The sequence below is a fragment of the Aphis gossypii genome, unplaced genomic scaffold, assembly GCF_020184175.1.
Source record: "Aphis gossypii isolate Hap1 unplaced genomic scaffold, ASM2018417v2 Contig00618, whole genome shotgun sequence".
NCBI classification, from domain to species: Eukaryota; Metazoa; Arthropoda; class Insecta; order Hemiptera; family Aphididae; genus Aphis; species Aphis gossypii.
The window spans coordinates 77940-92859 of NW_026083194.1; the positions used below are offsets into that span (position 1 = coordinate 77940).

The window sequence follows — 14920 nt, forward strand, 5'->3', positions numbered from 1 at the left end:
TGGTCCGAGTTCATTATTGCGAATTTCATTTACAAGAGATTGGCAATTAAAAAGAACCTGTATGACAGAATTAGCATAACATGATACACCATCAGTGTTAGTAAAGCAACAAAATATACTACTTGATGTTATGTCAACTTTATTCTTAATACTTGATATTTTTATTGTTTTTGGATTTTTTGACACAGTTGCATTATCACTTATTGTTTCTAATAATGAATCTGACCTTATGTTGCAATTTTCTGGAACTTTGAGAGTATTACTATTGACCTGAATAAATTGAATATCATTAATTATGATATTATAATCAACTATTTTGGTTGATTTAGTTTTAGTTTCTGGAACCAAAATAGTGTCACTATCAACCTGTATTAACTCAATATCGTCCAAGTTATTATTATTATTATTATTCAGGACCTTAGTTGATTTAAATGATTTTTTAGATTTTCCCACAGGAAATCTATCGATTGCAGAAATTTTTGGTTTAGAAAAATTGTTTTTGACTTCTTCTGGTACAATTTGGTCATCAACAGTCTCAGAATATTTTCCTATTCCCTTGAAAGTATCTATGTCCATAACCAAAATAGGTCTGTGATCACTTATGAGGGACTCGTACACCAAAGCTGCAATGTCAATATTTGTAATGACATTGTCAATGGTTGTTCTGTGATCTGTAGTAATACCGTCAATCAATATTTTGTAATTGAAATGTTTTAATATTTAAACTAGTTGTTTTGGCGGTTTGTTGAAGTTTATATTGAAATCACCAATAAAGATAACATTGTTTTTGGCGGAAGCTACCGTTTCAATGAAATCACAAAGCTTCTGTACAGGAAAATTTGGCGATGAATATATCCCAATATAGGTAATATTTTCAATGATAACTTCAATGGCTTCTAAGTGTGTGTTTTTCTTTTGATCTTGAAGCAGTGTTGTGCTGCAGGTTATTTCTTTATGATTAATGGATTCTCCAACAAAACAAATAGAACCACTTTTACCGTTTGCATGTATACTGTCTATTCTACAGCATTCAGTATGGTTCTTAATGGTATATGTGTCAGATGATTTTGAACCAGTTTCTTAGAAGAACATTATTTTAGATAGTAAAAGAACGATATCCGCATTAATGTGAGCTTCATATTTTTTTAAAGACCTTATATCGTGTGACATGCAGGAGAGTGGCATGTTGTGTGTCATAATTCTAGAAAAGCGCGGAATAAGAGCACAACTTGGTGTCCTGAGTCTGCACATTTCATGTTCAACTTTTGCAGAAGGTTTTGGTGGCTTTGCAGGAAAGTAATCTATACGCAAACCTTGAGCAGAAGTTGCTCGACTACATCCTACATATAACATATTGCACTTCAAGAATATTTGGGGTATATGAAATGCTACAGATTGATATGTGGCACCTTGACTTTTGTGTACCGTCAATGCCAAAGCTTCCACCAAGGGCAATTGCATTCTAGTTACTTTAAGGTGTTCTGCATTACCGAGTTGAAATTCTAATTTTATAATTTCAATTGGTGTCCACTTGTACATATCATCTGTTTATTAAACTGTTGGTACAACTTTTTTATTTGATCAATGATTGTTTCATACACTTGTTTACAGTTAATATCTAACAAATCAATCTTTTCATCGCACCATGGTAAAAATAACATAATATTTTCAGTTACATCTTCAAGACTGTGTGGTCTACATGAATAGTATTCATTGAGACCATAAAAAAAAATGTCATCAGATTTTGGATCCATTTCTCCTCTAACTGCCATTGGTTTCAACATTCGAGTTCTTTTATCAGGATGGCTAGTGTTTATAAATATATACCCAGTTGAAGTATTGCATTGCTTCATACCTAAGCAAGTGTACACGCTTCCTGTGCAGAGATTTCTTGACTCCCTGAAAAAGTTGACGCTATTTTTTTCAGTTGTTCTTTAACCGATAAATCAGTAGAAGACTTAAGATTTTCGACAATGTCTCTCATTAGTTTTGATATTCCACGTTGGCTTTTTCCAATATAATCGATTACATATCTAACACAAGAATTAACGTCCAATATGAACTGTATATCCATGTTAGATTGCCATAACGGAAATAATTTTTCATTTAATCGAAAGCAAAATTGAATCAAAATTGAAAGCAGTTCAGACCTTACTACTTTTGACTTTTTGAGTAATTTTTTAAAGGTGATTTATTTGTACGTGGATGCCCACCAAGTAAATCAGGAAAAGCTTTTTCCTCTGCATGGTCATCAATAAGAATAGATAACGGTTTCATGCCTTCGCCTGGTGCAAAAGAAACAAAATCACAGTTTTCAATCATCGTGTCCATTGATCCCGGATTGATTGGTTCAATATTTGTGTCTTCATCGTCTGTTTCTTCACTTTCGTGATCCGAGCTGTTTTCTAAATTTTTTGTTGTTTCTGACACATGCGACAGCCAATCTTTGTCTATTACAGAATCTTTATATAGAGGTTTTTTAATCAAATCATTCAATGCTGATACTACTTATGATGGTCTGACATTTTAATAAAGATAATGCTGTTTAAAGCACGATTTTCTTTTTAATTTTACCTTTATCATCTTAACTGCAGCTAAATTTTCAGCACGCCTTGGCAAAATAGATGTAGTCTTTGTCAGATCTATTGGAACATTGAACAATTTTTAGCTGTCCATCACTGCGAAGACATTTTAATATTTTCATAAACGGTAATCTAAGGGAAACCATTTGCTTTTCTATTTGATTTAATTGCGTAACTGAAGACGGAACACTGTTTAACTCATAACCATTTCCTATGTACAACGGAGGAACTTTGGATTTTTTATATGCGGAAGACAACTGGAACATACCGTCACAGTATTCTTGGCATCACTTGGAATTGGCATCCCAATCGACTGAAGATATCAGAGTTGCATTTATTGACACTGAATGGGAAACGTAATCTATGACACGAATAACATTTTTCTGATAAACCTTGAGACCTTTTCAAAATATATTCAGATATCAAAACATCTTCCTTCTGCCTAGTTTCATTTAATTTTTGCCGTTCTCGTTTTTTTTTATAAGATATTGAATTTGGTGTTTTCTTTTTAGTAGATACATTTTGACATAGGCTACTATCTGATGGTAATCATCGCTTTCTCATGTTTCGAACATTTTGAATTTTATATGTTAGTAGTATAAATATGGGGCGTCTGGCTCCATTTTTCAGCGGAGATGAAAAAAGTTTGAGGGGGTATGGTCCCCTTGCAGTGTAAGAAATTCCCGCTGTAAAATGGAGCCAGACGCCCCATGGTTTTTCTAACCATTTATTAGTATAAATATGGGGCGTCTGGCTCCATTTTTCAGCGGAGATGAAAAAAGTTTGAGGAGGTATTGGCCCCTTGCAGTGTAAGAAATTCCCGCTGTAAAATGGAGTCAGACGCCCCATGGTTTTTCTGAAAAAAAACCTAGGTAAGTAATTCTCCCTTCCACACGTTATTTGATTTGATTTCACATGCATTTCAATTTTTTTAATATAATCAGTTTAGTATATAACTACATGCACAAGTAATATACTTAGTTTGTAAATATGCGTTGAAACGATCATATCTGTGTAAATAGCATCTGTGTTTCACGTTTATTTAAGTTATTACATTTATTTCTATTCGTGTTTAATTTAAAACATTTAGTTTGTTACTAACGGTTGAACAATTAAGTCGTGTTATATTTTTTTTATTATTTCTCTGATAAATTAGCTTATTGATTTGTTTTTTTTAAGTATTTATCTTGATATACATCTTAATTAAGTCTTGTTATATTTTTTTATTATTTCTCTGGTAAATTAGCTTATTGATTTGTTTTTTTAAAGTATTTATCTTAAGCTTTATTGTAACCATGAATTTACAGAAATTTTCCAACGATTTTCCATCTTTAGTTTATTTAGTAAGAAATAATTCATATCCAGTACATTCAAATTATACCACATTTATGTCAAGATTAAAAACATATAACTCATATCCATCTACTTCATGTCAAAATAAATATTCGTTAGCTGAATCTGGTTTAAAATATACCGGTGTAGGTGATATAGTTGAATGTTTTTTCTGTGAACTTGTCTTACAAAAATGGTCAAACGATGATATACCATGGGTCGAACACGCAAAATGGAATCCTAAATGTATATTTGTATTACTATGTAAAGGAAATGAATTTATAGAAAATGTAAAAAACGAATATGTAAAAGCTAGCCATGTTTGTGATTGTAAGTCTAAATCAAATGATATTACTTGTTAGTTTACTTTGATGTTTCTTATTACTTTTATAATTTATTTGTATTTCAAAATAAATATTGAATTAATCAACTTAAATGTGTTAATATTTGATTTTATACCTCGTGAACTTGTTGTCAAGTAAGATAATTATAATTAAATATATTAGATTTAAAAAAATTGCAGTTTCGGGTTCGACAGATCAGGTAAGTAATTCTCCCTTCCACACGTTATTTGATTTGATTTCATGTTCACTTCAATTTTTTTTAATGTGATCAGTTTAGTATATAACCATACATGTACAAGTAATACACTTAGTTTATAAATATGTGTTGTAACGATCATACATGTGTAAATAACATCTGTGTTTTACGTTTATTTCAGTTATTACATTTATTTCTATTCGTTTTTAAAAATTATCATCAGAATTCCAAGATATCAGAGTTGCATTTATTGACACTGAATGGGAAACGTAATCTATGACACGAATAACATTTTTCTGATAAACCTTGAGACCTTTTCAAAATATATTCAGATATCAAAACATCTTCCTTCTGCCTAGTTTCATTTAATTTTTGCCGTTTTCGTTTTTTATAAGATATTGAATTTGGTGTTTTCTTTTTAGTAGATACATTTTGACATAGGCTACTATCTGATGGTAATCTTCGCTTTCTCATGTTTCGAACATTTTGAATTTGATATGTTTTTTTGAAAACTGGATTTTCCATTCGTTTCAATCTGTTCTTCACACTGGCAACCTTGTTTGCATTTTTTATAACTGGATCTTGCAATCGTTTCAACATGCTTTTACGACTGGCGATCTGATTAGCTTTCTTTAAAACTGGGTCTTTCAATCGTTTTATTGTACTTTTTAAATTTAACAATTTTCTTTGATTTGTTGCAACAATATCATCAGACGCACGGCTTAATTGTTTTCTCAATTTATCCTTTTCAAGTTCTTGCAAATGAAGAACAATGTTTTCGCGTGACATTTTTATTGCTTCTTTTTTATTTTGTGTACGTTTACTCGGACGTCCCATTTTATGAAAAAAAAAAATATATATATATATAAGACAAAAATAAATAAATAAAAATAAACTTACAGCTAAAAAAAACCTTAATACTAAAAGTTAAAAAAAAAAAAAAAACACAACTGCTACCTGTCAACCAAAAAAAAAAAAAAAAATACAAAATTAGCTGATAATTAGAGTATATCTTAATATATATAAATCTCGTGTCACAATGTTTGTCCTCAATGGACTCCTAAACCACTTAACCGATTTTGATGAAATTTTTTACAACGCGTGTAATATGGTCCAACTTAAAAGATAGGATAGTTTTTTTTCAATATTTATTATTAATAATATGTGCTCAAACAGGAATATTGAGATTTACGATAGAATTTTTGTTTATAAATGGTTGCTATGGGGGTTATACGATTTGAGAATAATATTTATTTATTTGTGGTTGCTATGGTAATATATAAAATTAATATAATGAATTACGGATTTTGATAAAATTTGGTAACCATTTAATAATATGGTCCAACTTAAAAGATAGAATAATTTTTTTTTCAATATTTATTATTAATAATATGTGGCGAGCGCCGATAATATTCTGGAACTGATGATTCGTTGTCACAGTAAATTTCAAATTCACAGCAATAGACCAACATAACAAGTTATACTAAGTTTTATTGTTTTACCAACAGGCAACAATACAAAAACCACGAGATGGCACATTATTGTATTTTACCCACTGTAGTAAAAAAAAAAAATGACATAACTTTGAAACTTAAGTGTTAGAAATTATAAACTTCTTATACACATCTCGCGGGGTCCGCAATCCACCACGTGTGGATTGCCTACATGATAATATACTGCTCTCATAATCATAAGAGAGTCTCACGGCAACGGTAAGCAGAATGACTATAATATTATCACTTGAGTAACTCACTGACTGATAAACGTAGAGCCTGAACAATGATAGATCGATGCTTACAATTTACACGGTACATTCGTAAAATCGTATCACAAATTTAGTGTGTAATAAGAAAGCATTTTACAAAATTCGCATATTAAAGTGGTGCTTTCACAAGATTTTTGAGAATCAAAACAGTCAATGAAAATGAAAAGTTTTGAACACCGTTAAACCGAATAGTAAATAACAAATTAATCAAAATTCGAATCATATCATATAGAATTTGCATTTTTAACGGGCAACGAAGTGCACGGGGTCAGCTAGTAATATTATAAAATAATTAATTTGAAAATTACCTTAACACAAGTCACAATCACAGAAATCCAGTAAATGAATCAAGAAATAAATAATATAATAATAATAATAATAAATAATAATAATAATAATAAAAATTATGAATGTTACCAAAAAGAAATATATAATAAAAACACCTGAATTTTAGTAGCACCGCTATTATAATACGATAGAGTGTAAGGACACAACCTTAACATATTTGACATTTACAATTAATATACAAATACATACTAAATTCCAAATTTATTCATTTTCCTTTATTAAATAAAGTAGTTATTTTTTAAGAGAATGCTACCCGTGCATTTGTTGTCTCCGTCTTACACACGCCCGACATACCAAAATTTCGTTCATTAGTTTCAATAGTGGGCTGTTAATTTTGATATTGGAGTAAATTGACCAATTATACAATTTTTATATAATAACATTATCTGTGTTTAAGCGTTGCCTTCTATTCTATAGTTTAATTTTCAAGCGGGATATGAGCATTTTTAATTTGTGATATTTCACTTCATACTTGCTCATAGTATGCTTGAAAAAATTGAAAAATCGCCAAAAGCACAGATCATGTTCTTACCTAAAAGTTTGATAATAGGTCAATTTAATCTAATATCAAAACTAACAGCACACTATTGAAACTAGTGAACGAAATTTTGCTATATCGGGTGTGTGTAAGACGGAGACAACAAATGCATGGGTAGCATCCTTTTAATAAATAGATAATAAATATATCTAATATTTTAAAAATTAGGTACAATTAAAATATTAAATAATATCTCCTACTCATAGTGTCTAATAAGTAAAATATGTAAAAATAAACTTTAAAATTAATTAGAATATTGATTTAGTTAATGAATAATAAATTCAAAGTAATTTTGTAATTTATTGTTATTTGATTATGATAAAAAATGTGTTAATATTTTTTTCAAACATGACTTAGTAAGACAAAAAATATAAACTGTTTTTTGTTCTACACACGTTCTTATGTTTTTAATAAAAACTAGTATCATACTTTAGTATTATGAGTAATTTTTATAAATTCACTTAATTAATATAAGTTCATTACTCTCAAATATATTTTATCACTTCATTAAACGGTATAAAAATATTTTTAATTTAATTATTTTTATAGAAAGCACATGGATATAAATACATATTATGATATAATATAAGTTGTTAGACAACTATCAATCTCTCTATTTCAGATTTGTGACTTAACCAAGTTTACACTAACCTATTGATACACAAATTTAAACCACATTCATATGATAATAATATTATCCATTCAATTACCTAGCAAAATTGACTGATTTAAATGTTTAATATAAATAATTATTACAGTAATATTCAATAACCAAATGCTAAACAAAAAAAAAAACGTTCAGAATCTAAAATTAAAGAGCTTTATTTATATTAAACTATTATAGGTATTTATTATTGTTTAACATGAAAATTATAATATACGAGTACTTTGTAATTGGTAATCGGTCAAAAAGTCTATGGAAAAAAAGTCCGAACACATTTTTAGTGTCGGACAAACAAAAAGTCCGAAAATACAAATTATTCTATTAAATTTTCATTTATAATTGTATAATTTATTATCCATTTTAATCAATTTTAATAGGTATTTTAATATACATGTATTTATCTAGAATCTAGATCTATATAATTTTTGTTCTTTTATATAATAATCGTGGTATTATTGATTATTGCTTGTAGGTACATAATATAATTTTATGGTAGCTAATATGTAGACATACAGCCACATATAGCGATAGATATATCTTAGAATTTAGATCATATACGATCTAAGAGATATATAATATAGGTAATTAACTATAGTAGATTTCCGTTTTATTTTTTTTAGTTATACGAAATAATAAGAATAAGAAAATAGAAAAAAAACATAATAATATAATACATACCTATATGTACAGACATTTTTAAATTTTAAAAATAAATATTAGTTATAAACAATATTTTGTATTTTCCGACTTTTTATTAGAAACTAAATAATATGCTTAGACTTTTTGTCTGACTATAAATAACTAAATCCGGACTTTTTGTCAAACTTTTTTTAAAACGGACTTTTTTTACGGATTAATTTTAATTAATTGCTGTATTCATAAAATGTACAATGTACATACACACTACACAACTTGATAAACGAAAAAAATTATTCTTATACATGAGGAAATTCTTGACATAGGTACTAATATAATATATATATATACGAATCGTTGATTGCAAAAACGTCATGAGTCAATTATTTAAAACTATTGGATAATTGATAAAAACTGTATTATATAAATATTTTTGAAAAATAAATTAATTTAAGAAAAAGTACTTATTAAAATATATCATACACCTACTAATAATACTACAACTATAAAGACGGGTTTTCACTTAAAAACACATGATATGACTATAATAGTAGGTAGGTACCTATATACGTTTTTACTAACATCTCAATTTCAAAAAATATACGACTCGTGACGTTTCTAAAAACATCGATTCACAAATTGTATTACTGAGAATAATATTCAGTTTAGCATTTAAAAATTGTTGAAGCATAAAATTATGATAATTTGTGAAAAACTATAATTATAAATTATAAATAATTTATCAATATGAGACATGAGTAGATTTATGATGAAAAAAATAATTTAAAAAAAAAAAACATAATATGGAGACCAAATTATAATTATAATTTAAGTTTTGTGTAGTATTATCAAGCTTTAAATACCAACGCAAAGTGATATTTACAATTAAGCAAGCTCCACTACTATGGGCTATAATACTATTAAAACAGAAGAAGGTGGCCCAGTCAATATACAAATCAGTGACGCCGGAATCTATGTTGAAGTCGGGCCATGGCCCGACCTCTTTTTTGAAAAATGTGGCCACTGTATATTAACATCATATAACTTTTACTATGGATAAATGTATATTTCACACCCCTTACCCCAAATTTGAATACTTTTTTTACGCTAATGGATATTGAGGCCGCAAAGTTTTAAAATTGGCCGACCACATTTTAAAAACTTCGGCGCCACTGATACAAATAATAATTTTAAATAAATTTCATTCAAAATTAAAGTATGGATCTAAAAAATGATATATCTTTCGGATCACCTCCCGTAAACATACCACTGCACCTATGTAGTATGTACCTACTAGGTATTAAAATTATAAACTTAAGTAGTTAGTAGTTACTCACCAGAAAAACAATGTATTTATTAGATATATAAATGTGTATAAAAACAAGTCCCTTTCACATCGATTGCTAAAAACACACTAAATCAGAATTTACAGAATTTAAAATAAAATATATTATCGATGAGTTGTTGCCAATAGCCATAGGTAGAACGGAAGGTATAGAAAAAAATGTATTTTGATATTTTGTTGCGCGTGTCAGCAATTACTAAGATAACGATTACAATTTCAAAAGTCCAAAAGAAATGTATTTTGATATTTCGTTACTTTATTTTATTTAATAATTAATATAATTTTATTTATTAATTTTATTTACTTTATTTTTATTATAATTACTTAATATGACGGTTGGAATTTCAAAAGGCCAAAAGATTAGATTTAACAATGAATAGTATCTATGACTTAGACCCACACCGAACAGCATCGGTAGAAAACGGGTAAAATTATACAGCAAATACAGGCAATAAATTACGATAATGATAACTAATTAAAAAAGTAAATAAATAAATAAATTGTCAAGGATAAGTACCTGAGACATATATCAGTAGAGATAAACTTCCGATTTTTGCACACACGTTAAATTACGAAAATAATTGGACCATTCAACGTTATACTTTATTAGAAGAAAGTCGAAACCTAGTACCTACAAAAACAAAAAAAAAAATATTCAAATAGTTAAAGTAAGTACAATATTGACGTAACTTTATATTAATATTTTATTTTTTAACTGGATAAGTAATGTTAGTACACAAACAACTAGAATTTCTTTAAATATTAAATGCATAATATAATTTGCGATGTTTAAAAAATGTTTCATAAGATTTGCTGTCGTTAGTGATTCTTGAACAAATTAACATCGGAGTGACGTTTTATGAACCAGTTCAGGATTAAAATTATTACTTTTTTCTGTATTGTCTACATATTTCTTTTGGTATTATAAATATTATTCACATATCATACAATCATTAAGTTATTATTTAAATGTGTTTTTTTTAATAAATAGGTACCCATCAATGTTTCTTTCTATACAGCCATTTTTTTAAGTACTGAAATACAATTTTACAGCAATGAAATAATGAAACTACAAAATATAAAATATCAATGCCCCAATGCACATTTAATTTATTATTAATTTTTATTATGAATAACTTAAAAATTATTGATGTAATTTCAATGAAATTAAATAAATTTTATAATAAAAATAAATTAAATAAGCATTATTTAGGTAGTTTTATTCAGGGGTGTTCCTATAGGGTATACTACATATACGCAGTATACTCTCAAGATTTTTTTAAAATATTGTAGGGATACTGAGTATGCTCTCAAGTCTCAATCGATTTGCTATTTTAACTCTCAAGATATTTTTATAAAATTATAAGTATACCTACTACAATATACTACATAATATACTCAAATCATATACAAAGGAAAAAACAATATTAATTTAATTAAGTAATTGTCTCAAATGTACGTCAATTATTTATGACTGAAAGAGTCATACTCTTTACTTTTTAAAAAAAAAAAATATTCAAATAGTTAAAGTAAGTACAATATTGACGTAACTTTATATTAATATTTTATTTTTTAACTGGATAAGTAATGTTAGTACACAAACAACTAGAATTTCTTTAAATATTAAATGCATAATATAATTTGCGATGTTTAAAAAATGTTTCATAAGATTTGCTGTCGTTAGTGATTCTTGAACAAATTAACATCGGAGTGACGTTTTATGAACCAGTTCAGGATTAAAATTATTACTTTTTTCTGTATTGTCTACATATTTCTTTTGGTATTATAAATATTATTCACATATCATACAATCATTAAGTTATTATTTAAATGTGTTTTTTTTAATAAATAGGTACCCATCAATGTTTCTTTCTATACAGCCATTTTTTTAAGTACTGAAATACAATTTTACAGCAATGAAATAATGAACTACAAAATATAAAATATCAATGCCCCAATGCACATTTAATTTATTATTAATTTTTATTATGAATAACTTAAAAATTATTGATGTAATTTCAATGAAATTAAATAAATTTTATAATAAAAATAAATTAAATAAGCATTATTTAGGTAGTTTTATTCAGGGGTGTTCCTATAGGGTATACTACATATACGCAGTATACTCTCAAGATTTTTTTAAAATATTGTAGGGATACTGAGTATGCTCTCAAGTCTCAATCGATTTGCTATTTTAACTCTCAAGATATTTTTATAAAATTATAAGTATACCTACTACAATATACTACATAATATACTCAAATCATATACAAAGGAAAAAACAATATTAATTTAATTAAGTAATTGTCTCAAATGTACGTCAATTATTTATGACTGAAAGAGTCATACTCTTTACTTTTTAAAAATAAAAAATATTTTTAAGATTTGTAAAGATTGATGAGGTATAAATGTATAATATAACGAGGATAAATGAAAAATCTGATTTAAATTTTTTACATATTACTGACAAGCTCTTTTCCGGCTCTACTCCTATAACACAGCAAAAATATTTTTATTGTATTAAATGTTTATATTTTGATATTTTATGATGTAGTATACTCTCAAAAAAATTAATGGGAACACCTCTGGACTTTTATTTGAATGTATGTATTATCTCATCAAGATGATTAGATTAAAAATATATTTATTATCTTATGTAGATACCTAATTATTTGATTATCTATGCCTAACCCTGTCAATAAATCCTAATTATTTTATTTTTATGATCTTAACTCTATTAGTCTATTCATATGCTAAACAAAAAACCATCATTCAAAATTTTTTGACCTTAAATGATTTATAATTTATTAACAATATCAACTCTGACATTATATATTTAATATAGTTATTTATGTATTATATAGATGACCACCATTAACCATTATCACTACTATGGGGATCATTCAGCCATTGAGCCTCAATCAAGTCAGGTTGATGACAATCAACCAAAAAAGAGTTTAAAACCAAAATAAAAAAAAATAAAAAAAAACCGAGTATGTAAATTGTATACCTATTGAGAATGCTATGTGATTAATTTCACATACCTAATTTATTTAATTTATTTTTTTAAGAATGTTCAACATGTAAAAAACACCATTTTGACAAATGCCGACAGCTGGCCAAAATATATAAAAATAAAAGTTAGTATACCTATATTGGATATTAAATTTTAATTAATTAAGCAATAATAAACATGTGTTTTGTTGTTTAAAACAGAATGTAATACATGTAACAAAAGCCACAGGGGCAAGTGCTGGTGGCAAGAGGAGAAGCAGGTAATTATTGAATGCAATAAGACAGTTTCCTGACTTGGTGCAATTTGAATATGATTATTTTAATAATACAATTTTTTAAATTTTAGAAAACCAAGGACTTAAGGGAAAATATCAACTCCCGCAGAAATGCATTAGTAAGTTTTTTTTTAATACTTAAATATCACTATGCATATATCGAATATTTAAATATAATAATATTTATATTAGGGTCCTGTTAATTATAATCAGAGAGTCATAATAATGCTCAAAGAGTGGAAGTTTATTTAAATTTATAACATATTGAATTATTATTATCTTCATTAACTTACATTTGAGAATTTTTTTTATTTTGACCCCCCCCCCTCTTCTAAAATGTTACCTGGGCGCCCATGATTGAAATAACTAAAATGGCTCATTTTTGGTAATCATAACCACACAATATCAAAATACATTCATCACTACATTCAGAATCTAAAATATTTGCAACCAAACATTAAATGTGTATTTATTAATGATTTTTCTTGTAATGTAACTAAACAACCACCCTCTCTCCCAAAAAAAAATTCTGAATATCACTGATGTTCATAAAAAATAAAAATAAATAGTTTAACTATCATCCTCAAACACCACAATAGTGTACCACTAAAAAATATGTGTATACACTGAAGAATAAGTTTATTAAATATATGTAATACTCAAACTAGGCATTTTACTAAATGACAAACAGTCAAACAAGTTCACTTTTTATTCAATTTCACTACCAGTCTAGACATTTAGTTAAATGATTTTAAGAAATTAAAAAATATAACGATATTTTCTATTAATTATTACTAATTAAGTTATATATTATATATATAAAAATAAATTATATATATTTAAAATCAATCTTATCCCCCCAAATGGTTTGTATATATTCCTCCAGGCCTCCCACCTTTATATATCTCAGGTAGTATACACACAGTAGATACATGTAAATTATAATAGTCCCCCCAAATTTAAAACTCAAATTTCGCCTATACAGAAGTCTAAGTCTAATTTAAAGGAGTACCATAATTAAAACCAAGATATATTTTTCTCTGAGTGTGTCATGGTAGAGACATATTATAAGGAATTAAGTCAATTGGGAGCTACTGAGCTAGTTCCTACTGTTCCTATTGTATAGCGTATTAGTTTAAAATTATCTTAAATCATGTTATATGTATACTATATACCTATTATTTTAATAATTATAATACTAATAGTGATATAAATATAAAATAAAATATCCTTGTAATTAGAGCGCAGATTTTTATCCACTAAAAAATATTAAAATATGCCTTATAATGTTTTTTTTTAGATTCTGAACGAAGTGATGAATGTATTGATTTTACATGGTGTGTGTTTTTTTTTTTTGTTTTTGTATCTGTGTACAGCATAACTAGTCGAAATAATGCTCCGATTTCAAACAATGGGGGTGGTTTCCGATGTAAAAGTGAATATCCTTGGTGCATTATAGAGGTAAAAAGTTAACATTTTCCAACAGTTTTCAAAAAAATCGAGAAAAACAAAAAAAAAAATGACGGAAAAACGGCAATTTTTACGCAAAACCAGTTTTGGACCAAATCGATTTTTTTTTATGGTTGTAATTCAAAAACTAATCACTGAAAATACTTGAAATTTTCACCAAATGTTAATGTCAGTGGTATCCGTATATAGTTAAATTTTCAAAAAATTTTGACTTTTTTTGAGTTATTTATAGACCACTGAAATTTTCGATTTTTTTGAGAAATTTTTTTTAAAGTGTCGATAAAAAATTTTTGGATGACCAAAAAGTTTTGAAAAGTTTATACAAGGTTCCTTATGAGTTGTTTTTAATGTAGCTAAAAAAAATTAAAAATCGTTAGTCACAATTTTTTTTTATAAGCGTTTTTAGTTCA

General features: G+C 27.0%; 1 protein-coding gene across 1 annotated transcript; it reads left to right on the plus strand.

Moving 5' to 3' along the window:
* Positions 1 to 3834: 3834 nt before the first annotated feature.
* On the plus strand, positions 3835 to 4371 carry LOC126554822 (death-associated inhibitor of apoptosis 2-like). The gene has a single exon (XM_050209845.1). It carries the CDS (start codon positions 3878 to 3880, stop codon positions 4274 to 4276), a length of 399 nt encoding a protein of 132 aa, XP_050065802.1. The 5' UTR covers positions 3835 to 3877; the 3' UTR covers positions 4277 to 4371.
* The last annotated feature ends 10549 nt before the right edge of the window (positions 4372 to 14920 follow it).